At 46.3% G+C, this 25,861-nt stretch overlaps 1 protein-coding gene and 1 long non-coding RNA gene across 2 annotated transcripts in view; one reads left to right on the forward strand and one right to left on the reverse strand.

Annotated features, from left to right (window-relative positions):
* Positions 1-2,277: 2,277 nt before the first annotated feature.
* On the reverse strand, positions 2,278-4,754 carry LOC143963217 (uncharacterized). The gene is made up of 2 exons (XR_013270915.1): positions 4,467-4,754; positions 2,278-2,668 (listed from the first exon to the last, which is right to left on the reverse strand). It is a non-coding gene; the product is annotated as an uncharacterized LOC143963217 (long non-coding RNA).
* Positions 4,755-9,955: 5,201 nt separating this feature from the next.
* PRICKLE3 (prickle planar cell polarity protein 3) overlaps positions 9,956-25,861 on the forward strand; it is a 43,825-nt gene continuing 27,919 nt past the window's right edge. Inside the window, exon 1 of the mRNA XM_077472718.1 lies at positions 9,956-10,086. Within this exon, the coding sequence (XP_077328844.1) occupies positions 10,054-10,086 (33 nt within the window). The 5' untranslated portion in view covers positions 9,956-10,053. The remainder of the gene's footprint in view (positions 10,087-25,861) is intronic.

Below are 25,861 nucleotides of genomic sequence, written 5' to 3' on the forward strand. Positions count from 1 at the left end.
AGTTCCCGGAGCATGAGGCGGTGGTCTGATCCCTGCATTTGGGTATGGTGAACTGTCAGCTTTGTGTCTTGTAACTCTTCTTCCACCATTTCCACCCGGTCCGCTAGGTGCTTGAGGCCGGCATGTAAAGATTGGATTTCAGCTCGGCATGGGGCTTGCACGTCAGCAATAAGTTGCTTGAAATCGTCCTTAGTTGGGATCGCTTGTAAATAAGCTTGCCAATGAGAGTCCCATCCTGCTTTCTGGTCTTGGGTCGCAGGGGCAGGGGGAAGAGGTATTTGGGGGACCGCAGCATGGGGGCCTCAGTTCTGGAGGTGGGGTGAAGAGGATCGGGGGTCCCAAGGCTCAGACCAGGCCTCTCCATGTAGGGACATCACCAATGGCTCCGGGGGGGGGGGGTCCCTTCCTTGGGTTGATGGCGGAGCTTGTGCTATCTGTGCATAAGAGGGGGTGTGAGCGTGCACCCCCTGGACTCGCTGTGATCCCTGGAGCGGTGGGGCCTGGCCACACAGAAGACTGCCCCCCTCCCCCTGCCAAAGCAGATGTCATTGGGGGGTGTTCGGGTGCATCAGCTCTGGAAAGTCCTCCAGCCCTGCAGATGGATCTGGGGGGTGGCTGCTGGTAGCAAGGGCCCCCGGGTCTGAGCATGTTCGGAGCAGTCTGGGGAAGGCTGCAGTACACTGTGTGTACTGCGACGGAGGCTGCAGCGTGGCCCTGTCCTCCGGATGGGTAGATGGTGGGCCAGGTGAGTAGGGGGGGGGGGTCACGCTGACGGAGCACCCCCTGATGGAGGTCGGCCGGGTCCGGGGATCTGCGCCTGGGAGAGATGTTCCGTCCTGGGGAGCCGCGGGAGCCATAAGGTGGTGGTGTGCAGGGCTTGTGGTGCATGGCGGCGGCCGGCGCCATCTTGGCACTTCCCGGAGGCTGCGGTGCGGCCTTGTCTTCTGGACGGTCGGGTGAGGAGCCGGGGGGATGGGGGAGTCATACTGAGGACTCACCCCCTGGAGCGTATCAGCCGGTCCCGGTGATCCGCGAGCGGTGTCTCTGCCATGCCGCGGGGAGCTCGAAATGGAGAGTGGCGGCGGTGTAGAGGGCTGGTGTGGCGTGGCGGCGGCCAGCGCCATCTTGCTACTCCCGTCCAGGGAGTCTTCAGGCTGGATAAAATAGCCCCGGAATGCCGCTGAGGAGCCCGGAGGCGGTTGTGATGACCCCCGGGATGACGTGAAGCGGGTGGTCCGCGAGCGGCCCATGGATGCTGGCTGTGGCCCCCGTTTCTGGCCTATGTAGCGCTGGGCTGGACAGGAGCTCTTAGGCTAAGCGTCTGTCCAGGTCGGCTTCCGGTCACGCCCCTTACTCTATTCTTTTATTGTATAAACAGAACAAAATAGAATAGAAAATAAGGGAATAGAAACAAAAAATAAGACTAGGATAAACAGTATATAAAATAAAAAGAATAGAGTAAAAAATAAAAAATAGAATAGAAAATAAAATATAATAGGTTATAAAATAGAAAAGAATAGAAAATAAAAGAATATAATAAATTATAAAAGAAAATATGGGAATAGATAAGAAAAACAAATAAAAGGTAATAGAATAGAAAAGAAAATAGAAAAGAATTAGAGTAAAACAGAATTGAAAAGAAAAAAAGATTAGAAATTAAAGAAACAGAATAAAAACAAAAAACAAAAAACACCAATACAATAGAAATGTATTGTTTTTCTATTTACCATCTTCCAAAATTCCCATTTTGAATAGCATAGAAAAAAAAAAAGAAGAAGAAAGAATAGAATAAAATAGAAAGAATATAACCATCTTCTGAATTTCAGTTTGAATAGATTCAAATTCGAATGCCAATCTCTAATATCCCAAATTTGGTTGAGTTTGAATCAAATGCGAAAACGAATAAAACAAAACAAATTCTGAAAACGAAATTTAACTAAACTAAAATTAGTTAAATACGGAAAAGTCACACATTAGGGGCGTATATAAAGTGGTAAATGCCAACCCCCTCCGTCCTCCATGCCCACTAACCAGTTAAACACAATAGGGGGGCTGGATATTACATGTGATTGATGGAGGCTTCACCTCCCTCTTATTCGAAGACGCAGGCTGGAGGGAGGCGTGACACATTATGTAACTGGCAGAAATCCGTTATTAGCTCAAATTTATAAAGATAATAATCTCAAATTAGCTCCTCCTCCTTCAAAGCTCCTCCTGATTATGTTTCCCTGCAGACAGGCTGGGAGAGACCCGAGTCATGTGACAGCTGGACATCCATTCGAAAAAAAAAAAAGTACTTTTATTTTTTTTTATTAAAATAATACCATACAAAATGAAATAATTAAAATAATAACAAAGAACGACAAGGGAACTTGCATGTCACACAATGATATTCGGTTTTAGGTCAGGTTTAGGAACCAGCAGAGGTCATGGTGGTAACTTTGAAGAACCAGATTCCAGGACTCGGGTGTCTTTATTGGTTTGGGAACTGGTGGGACTTCCAGAAGGGGATGAGAAGATTGTTGGACGTGGACATTGGATTTCTGGTGGAGAAGTTTCTCCTGCTTGTTCCAAGATGGATGTTGGCGGCACGTGGGCTCTGCGAGGAGGACAACGGCCGTTCTTTCCATCATGGAGGACCAGATGTGGGCATCACCATTTCATGTACCTGGAATATTTAAAAACAGACATTTTTTTTCATTTTTTTAATCAATCCTCTACAAAATCCAGTGGTACTTCTATTCCACCAGTAGATGGCGGTGATGTCTAGCTAGGCATTTGATCAGTGTAGGGAAGGGGGCACCAGGTAGCTTTCAGAACTTTTCCTATTGGCTGCAAACATCTCCATCCATATAAACAAATGTTCATTCATACTGGAGGACTTAATGTAAACCCTTACAAACAACTTTGACCTACAGGTAAGCCTAGATTAAGGCTTACCTGTAGGTCCAAGAAATATCTCCTAAACCTATACAGTTTAGGAGATATTTCCAAAAAGACATGCGCCGTAGACAGCGGCGCACAGGCGCACCTGGCAGGCCGCAGATCGCGGCGATATGCCGTGCGTGTCGGCTCCCGTGCGCATGCGTGGGAGTGACATCATCGCTGCTCCGGCGAATCACAGCGACGGAGCAGCGAGACCCGGAAGTCACTCCGGGATCCATGGCAGCGGCAGACATGAAGACGGAGGATCACTTCGGGGGCTTCGTTCTCAGGTAAGTTATTCATAATGAGCTAGTATGCTATGCATACTAGCTCATTATGCCTTTGCCTTGCAGGTTGCTGCTTTTTTTTTTTTCCAGATGGGTTTACAACCACTTTAAAGTGGTAGTAAAGCCAAAAGGCCAATAACATTATGGCAGCAGCTTGCTACCATAACCCTGTTATCCTCTTCTTCGGCCGGTGGTCCGGTTTCCGATAATGGTGGTCTCTGCAGCGGATTCGCCGCGAGATCACTTTTAAAACGATGGTGGGAGAGCACCGCATATGAAAAAGGTGTTCAAACGACACATTTGAGGTATCACCGCGATCGGTAGAGCGAGAGCAATAATTCCAGCTCTGGACTTCCTCTGTAACTCAAAGCATGCGACCTGTAGAATATTTTTAAACGTCGCCTATGGAGATTTTTTAAGGGTAAAAATTTGTCGCAATTCCGCGAGCGGGGCACAATTAAAAAAAAAATCTTTGGGCTAACTTTACTGTTGTCTTATTTTTGGGGGTTCCAAATAATTTTCTAGCAAAAAAAAAAAAAACTGTTTAACAAATCTAAAAAAAGAGGATTGGTCCTCAAGTGGTTAAAAACATTTTCCCTGCCCCCCCCCCCCCCCCCCACCAAAAAATAAATAAATAAATTAGTGTACTTCCCTTTTTGTTTAATCCAATCAGGTCATGTGATTCAGCAACTCCAGCCCCCCACCTCGTGTAATGGAGCGCTCAACAACAGCTGTGAATTGCGGGGGGTCCATAATCTCACCCATAGGCGTCTCATGGCCCGGGGCAAAAGGGGCAGCTGCGGGATATACAGTAAATGTAGATGGGGAGGGAAAACTTAAGACCAGTTAGGGTTAGCCACTTTAAATCCACTCAATGCATTCCAGCTGCGCGAAAGCTGCGCAGAGTCTTCCAGAAAGCAGCCACAGCTCCAGCAGAAAAGCCTGTCCCCCTGCCAGCATGCTGCAGCGGAAGACTTCCGATCTCTGTGTTTAAACAGCAGTCCCTCTGCAGAGATCCAGCGCGCACACCCCTCTCCAAATCAACAGACAGCATGAGATTCACAGATTGGAGAGCTATAGGGTCTTACTCAGCAAGCGGACCTCTGCAGAGAGACCACTGCTTCTAGACAAGGATCCATCTCTGCTGCATGCCTGCTGGCCTTGTAAATCATAATCGGCTTCATAGATAGGTGGTGAAAGGATACAGCGGCTGGGCGACCACACAAAAACAGATGATTGGCAGAAGATTTGTACCTGTGACAGGTCCTCTTTAGGGTCTTAGCATTGTAGCTCCACCCCCCCACCCAGGTATTGGAAAGTGTTGAAATATTTGTGATCTCCGGGACAAAAGCGTGTATTTACAGAGCGGGATGACATCATGGCGTGGGGGTGGGATGAAGGATTGCCACATTGTGGTCTGGAATAAAACAAAGATCAGGTTTCTCAGCCAAGGCTAAATAAATAAAATGCAGTTTTACGATTTTTTTTGTAGCAAAAAAAAATAGTGCTTTGGTTCCAAGTGGGGGGAATAAAAAGCAATAATAATAAAATGTTTGGCAGTTTTAGTATTGCTTTTTATCCCCCCCCCCCCCCACTTGCAAACAAAAACAGTAATTTTTTTTGCTAGAAAATTCTTAAAACTGCCAAACATTTTATTTATATTATCATTGCTTTTTAATTATTTATTTATTTTTGCCCACCTGGAAACAAAAAACACAGTATTTTTTTGCTAGAAAAATGTCTTAAAACTGCCAAAGTGTTATTTATATTATTATTATTGCTTTTAAAAAAAATTCCCCCCACTTGGAAACCAAAACACAGTATTTTTTTGCTACAAAAAAATTCTTTAAAAACTGCCAAACATTTTATTTATATTATTATCATCATTGCTTTTTACATTTTTTATTTCACCCCCCCCCCCGCCCCCCACTTGGAAACAAAAACAGTTTTTTTGCTAGATAAAAATTTCTTAAACTACCAAACATTTTATTTATATTATTATTATTATTGCTTTTTAATTTATTTCTTTTTGCCCACCTGGAAAGAAAAAAAAAAACAAACACAGTATTTTTTGCTAGAAAATGTTCTCAAAACTCCCAAACATTTTATTTATATTATAATTGCTTTTTAATTTCCTACCCACCCCCCCCCCCCCCCCACCTCAAAACAAAAACACTATTTTTTTGCTACAAAAAATATTTAAAAACTGCCAAACATTTTATTTATATTATTATAATTGCTTTTTAATTAATTATTTTTGCCCACCTGGAAACAAAAACAGTATTTTTTGCTAGAAAAATGTCTTAATAATAACATAAAGAAAATATTTGGAAGCTTTAAGACATTTTTATAGCATAAAAAAATGTTTTTTGTTTCCAAATGGGGGGGGGAATAAAAAAATATTAAAAAGCAATGATAATAATATAAATAAAAATGTTTGGAAGTTTTATCATTGCTTTTTAATATTTTTTTTAATCCCCCCTCCCCACTTGGAAAAAAAAAAACACAGTATTTTTTTGCTAGAGAAAAATTCTTAAAAAAATTCTTGCCAAATATTTATATTATCATTGCTTTTTAATTATTTTTTTGCCCACTTGGAAATAAAAACAGTATTTTTTTGCTAGAAAAATTTCTTAATATAAATAAAATGCTTATAGATTTCTCAATAAAGAGGACCTGTCATCCTTATTTATATTACAAGTGTATGCAATTTTAAAGCGTGACCTTGTAAATTGTGTTTTTTTTTTTTTTCAAATTCATGAAAGTGTATTAAAAAATAAAAAAAATAAAAGTTCGAAAATACGTTGTGCAAATACCATGCGCCATAAAATATTGCAACAATCAACAATCACCATTTTATTCTCTAGGGTCTCCACAAAAAAAAAAAAGGAAGAAGATGATAGATAGATACACACACACATACACACAATATCTGACAAAAGTAAGTACACCCCTCAGTCACATTTTATGTAAATCTTTTCTTCTCTCTTTTCATGTGACAACACTGAAGAAATGACACTTGTCTACAATGTAAAGTAGTGAGTGTACAGCTTGTATAACAGTGTAAATTTGCTGTCCCCTCAAAATAACTCAACACACAGCCATTAATGTCTAAACCGCTGGCAACAAAAGTCAGTACACCCCTAAGTGAAAATGTCCAAATTGAGCCCAAAGTGTCAATATTTTGTGTGGCCGCCATTATTTTTCAGCACTGCCTTAACCCTCTTGGGCATGGAGGTCATCAGAGCTTCACAGGTCACCATTGGAGTTCTCTTCCCCTCCACCATGATGACATCACAGAGCTGGTGGATGTTGGAGACCTTGCGCTCCTCCACCTTCCGTTTAAGGATGCCCCACAGATGGTCAATAGGGTTTAGGTCTGGAGACACGCTTGTCCAGTCCATCACCTTTACCCTCAGCTTCTTTAGCAAGGCAGTGGTCATCTTGGAGGTGTGTTTGGGGCCGTTATGTTGGAATACTGCCCTGCGGCCCAGTCTCTGAAGGGAGGGGATGATGCTCTGCTTCAGTATGTCACAGTACATGTTGGCATTCATGGTTCCCTCAATGAACTGTAGCCCCCCAGTGCCAGCAGCACTCATGCAGCCCCAGACCATGACACTCCCACCACCATGCTTGACTGTAGACAAGACACACTTGTCTTTGTCCTCCTCACCTGGATGCCTCCACACACGCTTCTCACCATCTGAACCAAATAAGTTTATCTTGGTCCCATCAGACCACAGGAGATGGTTCCAGTAATCCATGTCCTTAGTCTGCTTGTCTTCAGCAAACGGTTTGTGGACTTTCTTGAACATCATCTGTAGAAGGAAGAAACACACGGGAGTTCCCCTTTAATTCTCCAGAAGCTCACACCTCTACAGCAACAAAGTAACCATTGATGGCAGAGAGGCAACGCAGGTATCGCTCAGTAGAGGGCGCCGTGTCCTCACAGGTTGGGGGTGGGGGGTCTCCACTCTTCACTGCTATCTCCGGAGATCTCCCACCCAACCGAGCAATCCAGGTTCCCACCATCAAAGGGAACAGGAGATCCCAACTCACATTATACTTCCCTGCTAATTACTCTTATTAAAGAGAACCGGTCACCCTCCTCTCCTTTACAAAGCCGAAACATTGTATAAATTGTTTCGCTCAGTGGGCAGAGCCCTGTGAGCCAATCAGATTTTTACATTGCTGGACTGTGCCACAACTGAGCATTTATTTCATTGCCAATCAGAACACATGATTTATTTTCTCTGGTGGGTGAGGGAATACATTGTATCTTTTTTTTTTTTTTTAGATTTCCATCTCCTCCTGTGTATGATGGCTGAAGATACATGATCAGTGACCAACCCAAAAAAAAAATTTAGATTGCAACCCTTTCGCTCCAGTGTTTACTTTTCATTAGCGCCTTCCACTGCCTGAAACTGGAGAGAGGTGGAAGTTAACGAGCCGTCACCCTTCACAGGGTTGGTGGTTGTGAAGAGTAAACGTTCGGAGCGTCTTTACGCAAAACTCTCCTCCTGTGTACACCGAAAAAACAAAACATTCGTTGTCATACCGAGGGGTCCACTTATAAAAAGTGCGGAGGGGGTCCGCATCACCCCGAAAGTCACACATAATAACGGTGATGTTTCTAATGTGTGACATGATAGAGCACTACGTGTTATTGGGTTAATTTCTCCTGTTTGAATGTTTTAAATGAATAAGAATAGAGCGAGTCAGGAAAATACCACATATAACCTCTAGATGGAGCAGATGATCATAGGAAATGGGTATTTAAGGCAGAACTGAACTGTATCTGAGAGTCACAAACTTATATTCATGATATTCAAAGTAAACTCCCCCATCCATACATCCTTCCACTCCCCCATCCATCCATGTCTCCATCCATCCTTCCACTCTCCCATCCATCCATGTCTCCATCCATCCTTCCACTCCTCCAGCCACCCATGTCTCCATCCAGCCACCCATGTCTCCATCCACTCCTCCCTCCATCCATGTCACCATCCATCTACTCCTCCATCCAGCCATCCACTCCTCAAGCCACCCATGTCTCCATCCAGCCACTCATGTCTCCAGCCACCCATGTCTCCATCCATCCATCCAGCCACTCCTCCATCCAGCCACTCCTCCATCCAGCCACGTCTCCATTCACCCATGTCTCCATCCATCCATCCACTCCTCCATCCATCCTTCCACTCCCGCATCCATCCAGCCCCCCATCCATCGATCCATGTCTCCATCCAGCCATCCACTCCTCCATCCAGCCATGTCTACATCCAGCCATCCATCCACTCCTCCATCCACCGATGTCTCCACCCACCGATGTCTCCACCCATCCTTCCACTCCTCCATCCACCCATGTCTCCATCCATCCTTCCACTTCTCCATCCACCCATGTCTCCATCCATCCTTCCACTCCTCCATCCATCCATGTCTCCATCCATCCTTCCACTCCTCCATCCATCCATGACTCCTTACACCCCCCCAATCCATGTTTCCATCCATCCTTCCACTCCCTCTTCTATCCATCCCCCCCTCCATCCATCCATGTCTCCATCCATCCACTCCTCCATCCGTGTCTTCATCCATCCATCCATGTCTCCATCCATCCTTCCACTCGTCCATGTCTCCATCCATCTTTCCACTCCTCCATTCATCTATATCTCCATCCATCCTTCCACTCATCCATTCATCCATGTCTCCATCCATCCATCCACTCCTCCATCCATCCATGTCTCCATCCTTCCACGCCCCCATCCATCCTTCCACTCCCCCATCCATCCATGTCTCCATCCATCCTTCCACACCCCCATCCATCCATGTCTCCATCCATTTCGCCATCCATTCATGTCTCCATCCATCCTTCCACTCCTCCATCCATCCAGGTCTCCATCCATCCTTCCACTCCTCCATCCATCCATCCACGTCTCCATCCATCTACTCCCCCATCCATCCATGTCTCCATCCATCCACCCTTCCACTGCCCATGCTTCCCTGCTCTATCTTTCTGAGAAATCACTTTGCAATACACTCACCCCCCCCCCCCCCCCCAGCATTTCTGGCTGTGGCCGACTTGAGTAAGGTCGGATGTTTCAAGTAGCATTTACTTCCTGGAATCCATCTGCCCTTAGCTCAGGCATGCAGGCAGGAGGGTGTGTTCAGCTGAGAAAGCCCCTCCTCCCATGAAGGCTCATGGGATGTAGGACCTTATTTTAGCCTAGGCCAGAAACCTGGAAGTAAACTGAGGAAATGTAAAAAACAAAACAAAAACAAAAAAAACAGTATAAAACAAGTCAATATAATCTCCTTTCCTATCTATTTACTAACACTGGCAGAATACGGAACACAAATAGTCAGTGATAAACGAGAGAGTTGAATTCCACTAATAGATCGGCTCCTGCAGAGGGCGAGCGATTATACGGAATTCAGGTCTCCGTCTGCAACATTGTATCCGTTCTGTGTAGCCAATCACCTTCTGCAGGAGCCGATCCATTACATCATATGTGTGATGTCATCCCTCTCTATATACTGCCTCGGATCCCGGTGTATCTATATACAGTCTGATAGTGTGATGTCATATCTGTATATATACTCCTCAGATCTCAGTGTGTATATGATGTCATCGCTGTCTATATCCTCCTGTGATCCCGGTGTATACAGTGTGGTGGGGGGGGGGGGGGGGGCGGTGCTGTCCTCTCCCGGTCTAGGAGTGTCTCTCCAGGTAGGGCGGCCTGTGCCCCGGGGAGGGATGGGGGAGGGTTCAGGTTTCAGGTGAACGGATCTACATACCAGGAAGGACTTCCAGCAACAGTCAGCAGAGACACTCCGGAGGGTCGGGATGTTCCGCAGTTCCAGGAGGCGCCGCTCTCAGGTAAGGCGTTCAGCCCGCGCTCTTCTTTTCTCTCGTCTTCCGGAAGCCGTGTCTCTTCTTCTCAGCTTTTTATTTTTTTCTTTGTCTGCAACAATCCGGAGAGCCGAGATGTATGCAGCCGACCCGTTACATCCCCCGGGAACATGCAGCCTACGGATTATTATTATTCAGGATTTATATTATTATTATTATTCAGGATTTATATTATAATTATTCAGGATTTATATTGTAATTAATTCTTCTTCTTATTATTATTATTATTCAAGATTTATATTTTTATACAGTATTTCTATTATTAGTCAGGATTTACATTAGCCCCAGTTCACACTGCCACGACTTGTCATGTGACCTGCAACTTCAAAGTCACATGACAAGTTGCGCCCCTTTAAACCGCAATGGAACCGTTTTAAAATCGGTGCGGCTCAAGTCTCTCCAATTCAGAAAAAGATTCCTGCACTACTTTGGCGCGACTTCAAAAACACAATTTGCATTGATTTCTATTAAAGAGGAAGTCGCATGCAAGCTGCGATGAAGTTGTGCAAAGATGTCGGATTTGAAGCCGTGGCAGTGTGAACAACAGTGTATTCAGGATTTATATTATAATACTGAGTTCATATTATTATTCAGGATTTTTATTATTAAATTATTATTATGGGGATTATTATTCTTCAGGATATATATTATTACGATTATTATACAGGGTTGATATTAAGGATTTTTATTATACAGGGATTATATTATTATGATTGATAAGGATTTTTTATTATTATAATAATATTAATACAGGGTTTATATTATTATACAAGGTTTATATATTATTCAGGATTAATATTATTCAGGATATATATTATTTGTATGATGATTATTATACAGGGTTTATATTATTAAAGATTTTTCTTAATATAATATTAATACAGAATTATTATTATACAGTGTTTATAAATTATTCAGGATTTATATTAATAATAAACCGGTATTATAATAATATTATTATAATTTGTATTATTATTAATAATAATAATCCTGCATTATTATAATAAAAAAGCCTTATTAATAATAATAATAATAATAATATGATACATTATTATGGGTTTATATTATTAAGGATTTTTATTATTAATATTATAATATGAATACAGAGTTTATATTATGATTATACACTGTTTATATATTATTATTCAGAATTTATCTTAATATATGAATCCTGTGTAATAATATTATTATTATTATTATTATTATTAAAAACCCTGCATTATTATTATAATAAAAAGCCTGATTAATAATAATAATAATATTATACAGGGTTTATGTAGAGCCAATAGTAGCACTTTACAATATAAAGGGACACAGTACAATTATATACAGGAGGGATCAGAAGGCCCTACACTGGTAGAATTTCATTGGAATATTCGTACAAAAATTCTGAAAATTCATTCCCCTGAACATTCGATCTCGCCATCATTGATCCCACTCACACTGCTGGAAAGCCCTTCAAAATCAGAAGGAATTCCCAGGCGTATTCTTTGGGTTTACGTGGCGCCTCGAACATTAGCATTAAGTAATGTGCCATTTTTCCAAGGGGGCCAGTAAGAACAAGAAGTTGGCCTGCGGTTTTACCACCCCCATCCCCCCCCAGAACATGCTTCGGCTCCAAAGCCTTGTGCCACAACTTCTACAACCTCTTGTGTCAGTACCATCCTCCAATGACATCCCTTTCAAAATGAATGGGACCACGCATTAAACGCATTCAGTTGCAGTGCGGTGGGAGGGGCTTTTGAGGGTTAAAACAGGTGGGGGGTGACATGGGGCCTCCTCAGCGCCTGTCAAATGGGACAGCTGTCTGAAAAGTGATCCACAACGGGCCGCACTAAGCGGTGGAGGCGAGTGCAACTAAGTGTCTGGAATCCGGCGTTTTTGAATTTCCTTGCAGGAAAATAAATAAATAAATAAAAAAGGTATTTTAAAGAGCGATTTCTGCACCAGATTTTGGCCCTGATTTTGGGAGCGATTTTGCACTTGCGTTTTGCCGCATGATAGTCCTAGCTAAAAATCGCCCAGTCCTATTCACTTTAATGGCCCATGTTCAGCTCCACCAGACGCAACACGAGTATTTTGGGGTTCTTTTTAATGGCTGCAAAGCATCCCAGCTGCGGTATGTGGACCACCCCGTCCAGCCACCGTGGCAGCTTAACCAGGGACACGGCCCACCATTGATCGGTGCGCACCATAGACGTGACCGGGAGGACATCATTTGATGTCCACCTGGAAGGAGGAGAATCCCACCCAGCCATCAGTCTGCTCAGCCAGGCAGGACATCCTGCCAGTCACACCGCTCGTGCCGACCCCCCCCAGTACGGTTATCGATTGTGAGCCGTGTGTCTCAGGCACAGCGCATCATTGATCAGGGTAAAGAGCTAATGATATTGGCTCTTTACCATGTGATCAGCTGTGTCCAATCACAGCTGATCCCATGTAAACACATGCCAGTTATCACATTTCCTTTCCTCTGTGCAAGGAAAGGAAAGCCAATAACCGGCAATCTTGTGACAGCACATATTTGCACTGAACATCAATGCAGCCTCATCAGTGCCCATCAGTGCGGCTTCAGCAACTCCCTCATCAGTGCCAATCAGTGGGGCTTCATCGGAACCAGTCAGTGGCCATCAGTGGGGCTTCATCAAAACTCATCAGTGTGGCCTCATCAGCACCCATCAGTGGGGCTTCCTCAGAACCCATCAGTGCGGCTTCATCAACTCCCTCATCAACGCCCATCAGTGGGGCTTTCTCAGAACCCCTCAGTGCGTCTTCATCAATGCCCATTAGTGGGGCTTCATCAGAACCCATCAGTGCGGCTTCATCAACTCCCTCATCAGCGCCCATCAGTGGGGCTCTCAGAACCCAGCAGTGCAGATTCATCAACTCCCTCATCAGCACTCATTAGTGGGGCTTCCTCAGAACCCATCAGTGTGAACTCATCAGCGCAGCCCCATCAGCACCCTCATCAGCATCCATCGGTGGGGGCTTCATCAGAACCATCAGTGTGGCCTCATCAGCGCACACGTCAGCACAGCCTCATCAGCATCCATCAGTGGGGCTTCATCAGAACCCATCAGTGCAGCCCCATCAGCACCCTCATCAGAACCCATCAGTGTAATCTCATCAGCGCGGCCCCATCAGCACCCTCATCGGAACAGATCAGCGCGGCCTCATCAGTGCGGCCCCATCAGCACCCTCATCAGAACCCATCAGTGCGGCCTTATCAGCATTCATCAGTGAGGCCTCATCAGAACCCATCAATGCCCATCAGTGGGGCTTCATCAGAAACCATCAGTGGGGCTTTGTCAGCGCCCATCAGTGGGGCTTCATCAGAACCCATCAGCTCCCTCATCAGCGCTCATCAGTGGGGCTTAAGCAAAACCCATCAACTCCCTCATTAGCGCCCATCAGTGGGGCTTCATCAGAACCCATCAGTGGGGCTTCATCAGCGCCTATAAGCGGGTTTTCATCAGAAATCATCAGCTGCCTCATCAGTGGGGCTTCATAAGAACCCATCAGCTCCCTCATCAGCACTCATCAGTGGGGCTTCATCAGAACCCATCAGCGCCCATCAGTGGGTTTTCATCAGAACCCATCAGCTGCCTCATCAATGCCCATCAGTGGGGCTTCATCAGAACCCCTCAGCACCCTCATCAGAGCTCATCAGTGCGGCTTAAGCAGAACCCATCAACACCCTCATTAGCGCCCATCAGTGGGGCTTCATCAGAACCCATCAGTGGGGCTTCATCAGAACCCATCAGTGGGGCTTCATCAGAACCCATCAGCTGCCTCATCAGTGCCCATCAGTGGGGCTTCATCAGAACCCATCAGCACCCTCATCAGAGCTCATCAGTGGGGCTTAAGCAGAACCCATCAACACCCTCATTAGCGCCCCTCAGTGGGGCTTCATCAGAACCCATCAGTGGGGCTTCATCAGAACCCATCAGTGGGGCTTCATCAGTGCCCATCAGTGGGGCTTCATCAGAAACCATCAGCTGCCTCGTCAGCGCTCATCAGTGGGGCTTAATCAGAACCCATCAACTCCCTCATCATAACCCATCAGCTCCCATCAGTGGGGTTTCATCAGAACCCATCAGCTCCCTCATCAGTGCTCAGTGGGGCTTAAGCAGAACCCATCAACGCCCTCATTAGCGCCCATCAGTGGGGCTTCATCAGAATCCATCAGTGGGGCTTCATCAGCGCCCATCAGTGGGTTTTCATCAGAAACCATCAGCTGCCTCATCAGTGGGGCTTCATAAGAACCCATCAGCTCCCTCATCAGCGCCCATCAGTGGGGCTTAAAGAGGAAGTAAACCCTGATGAGTTTACTTCCTCTTTCATTCCCTGCAAAGGTAAAGCATAATGGACTACTATGCATTGCATAGTAGTCCATTATGTGTCACTTACCTGACACAGGAGCCAGCGAAGTCACTGCTGTCCCCTGTAGTCCGGCGCATCCATCTTCTCGGTGGGTCTCGCTGCTCCGCCACTGTCATTCGGCGGAGCCGTGATGACGTCACTCCCGCGCATGCGCGCGGCATATCGCCGTTGACCGCAGCGCGCTCAGTGCGTTTGCTCGCCATAGACAGCGGTGTCTGTCTTTCGGCAAATATCTTCTAAACCGTGTAGGTTTAGGAGATATTTCTTGGACCTACACGTAAGCCTTAATCTAGGCTTACCTGTAGGTAAAAGTTGGTTGTAAGGGTTTACAACCACTTTAAGCAGAACCCATGAACTCCCTCATTAGCGCCCATCAGTGGGGCTTCATCAGTGCCCATCAGTGTGGCTTCATTAGAACCCATCAGCACCCTCATCAGCGCTCATCAGTGGGGCTTAAGCAGAACTCATCAACTCCATCATCAGAACCCATCAGCTCCCTCATCAGCACTTATCAGTGGGGTTTAATCAGAACCCATCAACTCCCTCATCAGAACCCATCAACTCCCTCATTAGCGCCTAGGCTTGTGCAATTCGTTTCGTAACGAATCGAAATTCGGCCGAATTTTGCATCTTTCGGGCATTCGGATGCATCCGAATGTCCGAATAAAAAAATAACAAATTACAACGAATACGAAAGAAATATAACGATTGAATTCGAATGAATTCGACATGATTCGAAATTATTTCAACTGCATTCGAAAATATTTTGTGACCCGACTTTAGGGCCATGTATCTCGGGGTCACTTGGTGCTAGACACTTCAAATTTGGATATGTTGTAGTGCTAGTATTATTGTGTTTGAATACCAAATTTGGGGTGTATAGCTATAAGTGACCCCGAGATATGTGGCCCCAAAATCGGGTCGCAAAATGTTATTAGTTATTAGAGCAGAGAATGACATTTTGCGACCCGATTTTGGGGCCACATATCTCGGGGTCACTTATAGCTAGAAACCCCAAATTTGGTATTCAAACACAATAATACTAGCACTACAGCATATCCAAATTTGAAGTGTCTAGCACCAAGTGACCCCGAGATACATGGCCCTAAAGTCGGGTCACAAAATATTTTCGAATGTGGTTGAAATAATGTCGAATCATGTTGAAATCATTTCGAATCCGGTAGAAATATTTTCGAATTTGGTTGAAATCATTTAGAATGTGGCCGATTTTTCGGGTTTTTATCAGAAACCATCAGCTACCTCATCAGTGGGGCTTCATCAGAACCCATCAGCTCCTTCAGCGCTCATCAGTGGGGCCTCATCAGCGCCCATCAGTGGGGCTTCATCAGAACCCATCAGCGCTTATCAGTGGGGCTTAAGCAGAACCCATCAACTCCCTCATTAGCACCCATCAGTGTGGCTTCATCAGAACCCATCAGTGGGGCTTCATCAGAACCCATCAGTGGGGCTTCATCAGAACCCATCAACTCCCTCATCAGTGGGGCTTCATCAGAACCCATCAGCTCCCTCGTCAGAACCCATCAGTGGGGTTTCATCAGAACCCATCAGCTCCCTCATCAGCGTGGCCCCATCAGGACCATCATTAGTGGGTCTTCTTTAGCTCCCTCATCAGTGCTCATCATTGTGGCCTGATCAGAGTAGAAGCAAAATTACTTAGTTGCAATTCCCCCCCCCCCACCCCCCCTTCAAACTTGGTTAAAGTGGGAACTGTTTAAATGGAATTCATGTACAGCGTTGCACGACTGCGCAATTGTCTAAGTAACGGAGTGCCAGATCGCAAAAAAACTGCCTGGTCATGAAGGGGGTGGTAAATCTTCCGGAGGTCAAGTGGTTAACAAGAGAGATTAACGTCAGAAGAGTGGTGCAGCAGCTTTATTAAATTCCTTTGCAACCTGTGTTGGGGGGGGGGGGGGGCTCAACTTTGTACTGACCTCCACTGAAATGTGGGACCGCATTGCACTGCATCCTAGTGTGAACAGTCCCTTACTGTACGAGCCAGTCACAAATAAATAATAATATAATTAACTTACTCCGTCTGAATCATCACGTTTCCTCGCCAAGTTTTTGGAATTAAAAAAAAATAAAAGGGGGGGGGGAGACAGGAAATGATTAGACAACAATAATTGGCTATGAATAGAGGAAGTTCTTGGGCACACAGAGCTGAGCCAAAATAATCACCAAAAAATGCCAGAGAAAGCGCATAATGGGCGACTTTTTTTTTTTGAGCTCACAGTGGTCCCACGATCGTTTGCTGCTTCCTGCCAATCCCCCCTCCCCCATCATCAAGACCCTATTAAAAGGATCACGCCTGCTGTTAGAAACCACAGGTGCCCCCCCCCCCCCCCTACAGATAACCTGACATGGGGCCCCATACAACCAATGCTTCAGTTTTGAATGAACACAGTGCCTGATCGGTACCGATCACTGATTGTCTTCATTCAGGAAAGGAAGGAGCTGGTAAATTACATATTTACCAGACCCTTCCCCCATTCTCAAGCTTGAACGATCCTATTGTGTGCTTGCAACTGCCAGTAGGAAGAAGAGGAGGGAAGCGCTGTGGGTATAGGGGGGCACACGGGGTGGCCTGGGCAGCAGGGGAAAAAGTATGGTGCACAGGGTGGGTGATCGGTGCGGCACGGGCCATTACTGGAAGAGATCCTTTGTATGGCTCTCTCTGCAGCAGCTGAAAGCCAAAAACCGGAGGGGGCCAATCACCCTTCCTGCCCACATCCATCTCACTCTGCTTCCCAGGCCCCGTACAGGAGGGCTGGTGGTACCCCCTTATCTTATGGACCCGATAGGGATGCCAGGGCTGGGCTGGAAAGGGTTAAACGATTGCTGAATATTTAATGATGTCCTCACATGACATGCTCTGATCACACGGTGATGGAGGAGAAACAGGACCGGGCCTGTCGTTGCCGATGGGCACCATTCACCCATTCATGCCAATGACATCTTAAACTCCGCCCACAAAATGTAATTTAAATCTATTCCTTGATGGTTACAAGGAATATGGATCCACTCTGTGTCCCCCAAACACGCCTTTCAAACCCAGATATTACCTTGTAAAAGTAGCAGTGACCACGTCTGTGCCTGAAGACACCTGTAGGAGAGGTAAGTGATGGTCACATCGAATGTCTTCTGGTGGGTCATCTCTGCTCCAAGTAATCTAGTGACATCCTCCATGTGGACGCTCATTCATATAAATGATCGGTCTATGGAGTTGGGTGGGGGGGGGGATGCAGGTGAATCGACCTCCACTCACCTGGAACCCAGAACTCTTGAACCGTGTTTAAACATGTGCCGGATAAATGTCCACCTACCTGTATACAAGGGACCAGAAAAACATCCACCTACCTGTATACAGCAAGGGACCAGGTGAACGTCCACCTACTTGTATGCAGCAAGGGACCAGGTGAACGTCCACCTACCTGTATGCAGCAAGGGGCCAGGTGAACGTCCACCTACCTGTATGCAGCAAGGGACCAGGTGAACGTCCACCTACCTGTATGCAGCAAGGGACCAGGTGAACGTCCACCTACCTGTATGCAGCAAGGGACCAGGTGAACGTCCACCTACCTGTATGCAGCAAGGGACCAGGTGAACGTCCACCTACCTGTATGCAGCAAGGGACCAGGTGAACGTCCACCTACCTGTATGCAGCAAGGCACCAGGTGAACGTCCACCTACCTGTATGCAGCAAGGCACCAGGTGAACGTCCACCTACCTGTATGCAGCAAGGCACCAGGTGAACGTCCACCTACCTGTATGCAGCAAGGCACCAGGTGAACGTCCACCTACCTGTATGCAGCAAGGCACCAGGTGAATGTCCACCTACCTGTATGCAGCAAGGCACCAGGTGAACGTCCACCTACCTGTATGCAGCAAGGGACCAGGTGAACGTCCACCTACCTGTATGCAGCAAGGGACCAGGTGAACGTCCACCTACCTGTATGCAGCAAGGGACCAGGTGAACTTCCACCTACCTGTATGCAACAAGGGACCAGGTGAACGTCCACCTACCTGTATGCAACAAGGGACCAGGTGAACGTCCACATACCTGTAGGCAGCAAGGCACCAGGTGAATGTCCACCTACCTGTATGCAGCAAGGAACCAGGTGAACGTCCACCTACCTGTATGCAGCAAGGCACCAGGTGAACGTCCACCTACCTGTATGCAGCAAGGCACCAGGTGAACGTCCACCTACCTGTATGCAGCAAGGCACCAGGTGAACGTCCACCTACCTGTATGCAGCAAGGCACCAGGTGAACGTCCACCTACCTGTATGCAGCAAGGCACCAGGTGAACGTCCACCTACCTGTATGCAGCAAGGCACCAGGTGAACGTCCACCTACCTGTAGGCAGCAAGGGACTAGGTGAACGTCCACCTACCTGTATGCAACAAGGGACCAGGTGAACGTCCACCTACCTGTATGCAACAAGGGACCAGGTGAACGTCCACCTACCTGTATGCAGCAAGGAACCAGGTGAACGTCCACCTACCTGTATGCAGCAAGGCACCAGGTGAACGTCCACCTACCTGTATGCAGCAAGGCACCAGGTGAATGTCCACCTACCTGGATCCACTCTGTGTGCCCCAAACACGCCTTTCAAACCCAGATATTACCTTGTAAAAGTAGCAGTGACCACGTCTGTGCCTGAAGACACCTGTAGGAGAGGTAAGTGATGGTCACATCGAATGTCTTCTGGTGGGTCATCTCTGCTCCGAGTAATCTAGTGACATCCTCCATGTGGACGCTCATTCATATAAATGATCGGTCTATGGAGTTGGGTGGGGGGGGATGCAGGTGAATCGACCTCCACTCACCTGGAACCCAGAACTCTTGAACCGTGTTTAGACATGTGCCGGATAAATGTCCACCTACCTGTATACAAGGGACCAGAAAAACATCCACCTACCTGTATACAGCAAGGGACCAGGTGAACGTCCACCTACTTGTATGCAGCAAGGGACCAGGTGAACGTCCACCTACCTGTATGCAGCAAGGGGCCAGGTGAACGTCCACCTACCTGTATGCAGCAAGGGACCAGGTGAACGTCCACCTACCTGTATGCAGCAAGGCACCAGGTGAACGTCCACCTACCTGTATGCAGCAAGGCACCAGGTGAACGTCCACCTACCTGTATGCAGCAAGGCACCAGGTGAACGTCCACCTACCTGTATGCAGCAAGGCACCAGGTGAACGTCCACCTACCTGTATGCAGCAAGGCACCAGGTGAACGTCCACCTACCTGTAGGCAGCAAGGCACCAGGTGAACGTCCACCTACCTGTAGGCAGCAAGGCACCAGGTGAACGTCCACCTACCTGTAGGCAGCAAGGCACCAGGTGAACGTCCACCTACCTGTATGCAGCAAGGGACCAGGTGAACGTCCACCTACCTGTATGCAGCAAGGGACCAGGTGATCGTCCACCTACCTGTATGCAGCAAGGGGCCAGGTGAACGTCCACCTACCTGTATGCAGCAAGGGGCCAGGTGAACGTCCACCTACCTGTATGCAGCAAGGGACCAGGTGAACGTCCACCTACCTGTATGCAGCAAGGGACCAGGTGAACGTCCACCTACCTGTATGTAGCAAGGCACCAGGTGAACGTCCACCTACCTGTATGCAGCAAGGCACCAGGTGAACGTCCACCTACCTGTATGCAGCAAGGCACCAGGTGAACGTCCACCTACCTGTATGCAGCAAGGAACCAGGTGAACGTCCACCTACCTGTATGCAGCAAGGCACCAGGTGAACGTCCACCTACCTGTATGCAGCAAGGCAGCAGGTGAACGTCCACCTACCTGTATGCAGCAAGGCACCAGGTGAACGTCCACCTACCTGTATGCAGCAAGGCACCAGGTGAACGTCCACCTACCTGTATGCAGCAAGGCACCAGGTGAACGTCCACCTACCTGTATGCAGCAAGGCACCAGGTGAACGTCCACCTACCTGTAGGCAGCAAGGGACCAGGTGAACGTCCACCTACCTGTATGCAACAAGGGACCAGGTGAACGTCCACCTACCTGTATGCAACAAGGGACCAGGTGAACGTCCACCTACCTGTATGCAACAAGGGACCAGGTGAACGTCCACCTACCTGTATGCAACAAGGGACCAGGTGAACGTCCACCTACCTGTATGCAACAAGGGACCAGGTGAACGTCCACCTACCTGTATGCAACAAGGGACCAGGTGAACGTCCACCTACCTGTATGCAACAAGGGACCAGGTGAACGTCCACCTACCTGTATGCAACAAGGGACCAGGTGAACGTCCACCTACCTGTATGCAACAAGGGACCAGTTGAACGTCCACCTACCTGTATGCAACAAGGGACCAGGTGAACTTCCACCTACCTGTATGCAACAAGGGACCAGGTTAACGTCCACCTACCTGTATGCAACAAGGGACCAGGTGAACGTCCACCTACCTGTATGCAACAAGGGACCAGGTGAACGTCCACCTACCTGTATGCAACAAGGGACCAGGTGAACGTCCACCTACCTGTATGCAACAAGGGACCAGGTGAACGTCCACCTACCTGTATACAAGGGACCAGGTGAATGTCCATCTACCTGTATACAAGGGACCAGGTGAACGTCCACCTACCTGTATGCAACAAGGGACCAGGTGAACGTCCACCTACCTGTATGCAACAAGTGACCAGGTGAACGTCCACCTACCTGTATGCAACAAGGGACCAGGTGAACGTCCACCTACCTGTATACAAGGGACCAGGTGAACGTCCACCTACCTGTATACAAGGGACCAGGTGAACGTCCACCTACCTGTATACAAGGGACCAGGTGAACATCCACCTACCTGTATACAAGGGACCAGGTGAACGTCCACCTACCTGTACACAACAAGGGACCATACTGTGTATAAGGCACTTCAAGTCCCAGCATGCCAGGCAGTTCCTCAGACGGCACAAATCCCATCTTCTCCTGTTCTATAGCAAAGAACAATGACAGCTCACCTGGATGTCATTACCTGGCTCCGCCCCCCCCAGGTAACACCTGGATGGCACCGCCTCACACCTCCACAAGTGATTAGCAAGTCTGATCCCAAATCCCACCATTTACAGCATTACTTTTTGATCTGCACAGTTTGTTTTCCTATTACCCTCATGCTTTGAAGGGGGGGCTGATATATTCGGATGAACTTCAGGCAGATATAAAAGACACAAATTACTGCAGCTAAGGGTATTTTTCTTTAAAAAAACAAGCAGTAGAAGTACCTGAATGGGACCATCCTTTTTCAGTCTCCTCTACTGCATGGTCCTTACAGCAGAGCTCAGAGATGGGGAGGGAGGAGAAGCACAGTGAGCCAATCAGGTGTGTTGCCATGCTAAAAAAAAATGCATGCTGATATGAGTAGAGATCAGAGTGACGGGGAGATTAGCGTCTTAGTGCCTTGTCTCTACTTTTACTATCTGGTCACAGGGTGGGGGTGGTGAAAGGACCTGTAAGTGAAAGTGAAACTGTAGCAGTGAAAGATCGGGTCCCCTTGTATGGATCTCTATAATCTTAGAGCTGAAAAGACAAAACACAAAACAGCTTTTTGTCTCCGCCCACCTTTTGTAGTTTTTTGCAGACAGGTTGGAGTGAGTGGAGCTTATGGGTCCCTCCCACATCTCCGGTCTCGTTCCTTGTGCAGGGGGACTGGTCTTGTTTCCACCCCTCCTGTTGTCTGTAGTGGGTGGAGCCTGCTGGGACCTTCCCACATCTCTGCTCTCTCTTTGGCAGGGGGGCTGGTCTCGTCTCCGCCCTTCCTGTAGTTTTCTGTAGTGGGTGGAGCCTGCTGGGACCCTCCCACAACTCTGCTCTCTGTGCAGGGGGACTGGTCTTGTCTCTGCCCCTCTTGTGGTTTTCTGTAGTGGGTGGAGCCTGCTGAGTCCCTCCCACATCTATGCTCTCTGTGCAGGGGGGACTGGCCTTGTCTCCACCCTTCCTGTAGTTTTCTGTAGTGGGTGGAGCTTGCTGCGTCCCTCCTACATCCCTGCTCTCTCCTTGTGCAGGGTGACTAATCTCGTCTCCGCCCCTTCTGTAGTTTTCTGTAGTGGGTGGAGCCTGCCGGGACCCTCCCACACCTCTGCTCTCTGCACAGGCTATGTACAGCACCGTGATGACGTCACCGCTACTTTTACAAGGTAATATCTGAGTTTGCAACGTCACAATGTAGATTTATAGCGTTTGTGGCTTAAAATAAATATTTTTAAATGAAAGTTTGTGTCTGGAGTTCAGCTTTAAAAGGTAGCCTCACTCTATATTTGCCATCCTCCTCGAACTCCAGCGCGTTTCGTCAACATCGTAAAAATGTCTCTGTAATTTTGGGGAAATTAAATCTCTCAGCGTCGTTCTTCTTTACTTATTTAGTGTTTGTTATCTCCAGCTTAGAACTGTGCATGGCTTAGCGGCTGTGGTCATAAATCAGGGGGAGGCTATGAAGATTGAACTCTCCTGATGCAGAAAAGAGAAACCTGCAGAATCTTTTCCCAGAATCCCTGCCCCGAGAACCAGACAACAATTATCTCTCTGCTCCGACAAATTAAAGGCTTAACCTGACACTCGGCACCCGGGGAGATGCATGCTTCTAACGCACAAAGAAGCCGTCTCCGCCGCGTCGTAAAACATGAACGCTCCGAGAAGATAAACTAAGTCTACCATTATCCTAAGAGGAGTGAATGTTAAATATCTGCACTGAATTATTTAATTGTATCAAAACAAATACACATTGTAACTTTCTGGGGAAATCCCTACATGTGAATGAAGACCGCTACATTGTATCATACTTCATTCACATCGATCCAGGTATTGTGCTGCCCATAGACGCTTCAATAAATGATCGATTTATTTTCCAATTGATCCCTCCTGATCAAAGTAATTGATCTATAGTCTATGACCCATTCCTTGAACATTTGAACATCCAGACTTACTAACCCAAGACTCGCCCATCCCCCCTGCCACCGCCACCACCACCTATCCTGTATAAGAAAATTACCTTTTTTTAAAAGCCTTCAATACCGGGCACTTTTACCCCCTTCCCGCCGAGGGCTAATTTTCATTGCCCTTTAAGAGGCGGCCAGTGGGCGTGCGCCCGCGGCAAGCTCCGTGAGTCCGGTCGTGGGTCCTGCAGACTCAGTAGCCATGGAAATATCCATGATCGCCTCACGGAGAGGAAGAATGGGGAGATGCTAATGTAAACAAGCAGCTCCCTGTTCTGCCTAGTGACAGTGTCACTGATCTCTGCTCCCTGTCATCAGGAGCAGAGATCAGTGACGTGTCACATGTAGCCACGCCCCCCCACAGTTAGAAACACTCCCCAGGACACACTTAACCCCTACACTGCCCCCTAGTTAACCCCATTCACTGCCAGTGCCATTTACACAGGTATCAGTGCATTTGTATAGCAATGATCGCTGTATAAATGACAATGGTCCCAAAAACGTGTCAAAAATGTAAAAATGTCCGATGTGTCCGCCATGTCATAGTCACAATTAAAAATAAAAATTGCTGATCGCCACCATTACTAGTATAAAAAAAAAAATTATTACTGAAGATCCCATAAAACTATCCCCTATTTTGTAAACGCTATAACTTTTGTGCAAACCAATTAATAAAGACTTATTGTGATATTTTTTTTTTTTTTTTTTTACCAAAAATATGTAGAAGAATACGTATCGGCCTAAACTGAGGAAAAATGTTATTATTATTAAATAAAATATTTTATATATATTTATAAAAATATATATATAAAGTTATATATATTTATTTATATATTTTTGGGGGATATTTATTATAGCAAAAATATTATAGCAAAATGTAAAAAAATAATGTGTTTTTTCAAAAATTGTCGCTTTTTTTTGTTTATAGCGCAAAAAATAAAAACCGCAGGGGTGATCAAAATAATAATAAATGTATTTATTTATTCCATACGCCGATGCAGGGGTCACATTTGCCCACACAGGTGTTCCGTGTGTCCCCATGCATGTCAGTCAGTACAAAACTGATCTGAAATGCGTGAGGGTGCACAGCCCCGAATCTAAAAAAATTAATAAATAAAAAAAGTGTGGGAAGTTTCCAAATGACAGTTCTTTTCTAATATCTCTGGAGGAAATGAGCAAATGGGCAGAGGAATCTGATTGGACGGTGACATTCTCTCCTTCAGTTCATATCGGTTCCCACCATGCGTTGCTCTCACAGGTGACAATTAAAGCTGAACAGCCGGTGAATGATTACAAAGGTCGCAGTTAACTATTAATGCTCTCACTTTCCTATTCAAGGTTTGTTCCAGCCCAGCGCCTTTAACCCATTGTTAGCCGGCAGGTGCTGTACCTTCCCAGACCTGTCTCCTGTATACTGGGTGAGATTATACATATATTATATATCTCTAGTGCATGGCCCCAGGTGCAGGAGGGCTTTGATCTCTGGGAGGAATCTGATAACAGGGAAGCAGCCCCCGGGGGTGTACAAGACCAGTAATACTGGACTGGTGTGCACAGAGAAAACCACAAAAAAAAATAAAAAAATTATATATATATATATATATATATATATATATAATATAATATAATATAATATATGAAAAAACAAATTCATAAAAAAAAAGAAATATATATTATATTTTATATATATATATATATATATATATATATATATATATATATATATATATATATATATATACACATACATACACACACACACATACATATACATACATTATATATATTTATATTACACATACACACTTGTCAAAAGTATTGGGACACCTGCCTTTACACACACAAACTTTAATGTCAACCCAGTCTTAGTCCGTAGGGTTCAATATTAAGTTGGCCCACCCTTTGCAGCTATAACAGCTTCAACTCTTCTGGAAAGGCCGTACACAAGGTTTAGGAGTGTGTCTATGGGAATGTTTGACCATTCTTCCAGAAGCGCATTTGTGAGGCCAGGCAATGATATTGGATGAGAAGGCCTGGCTCGCAGTTTTCGCTCCAATTCATCACCAAAGGTGTTCTGTCTGGTTGAGGTCAGGACTCTGTGCAGGACAGTCAAGTTCCTCCACCCCAATCTCGGTCACCCACGTCTTTATGGACCTTGAAAATGGCAGGGTGTTTACATGTGCCCTTAACCAGAAGTGATGTCAAAATGTCGCTTTCCGCATCCTAGACCATAGAGGTCATCAGAGACATTCTGGTCTCTGTTCACCTCTCTGGCTGGCTACCTGAACCGCCGGATGTACAGCACCCTTCCAGCCCCTCCCACCTGCCATTATCTGCCTGCATTGCATAGAGAAGACTGGGTCTAAAATAAGATATGTCATGA

The sequence above is a fragment of the Lithobates pipiens genome, unplaced genomic scaffold (genome assembly GCF_037356315.1).
Source record: "Lithobates pipiens isolate NorthernLeopardFrog02 unplaced genomic scaffold, aLitPip1_a1.2 Scaffold_1, whole genome shotgun sequence".
Taxonomy (NCBI): domain Eukaryota; kingdom Metazoa; phylum Chordata; class Amphibia; order Anura; family Ranidae; genus Lithobates; species Lithobates pipiens.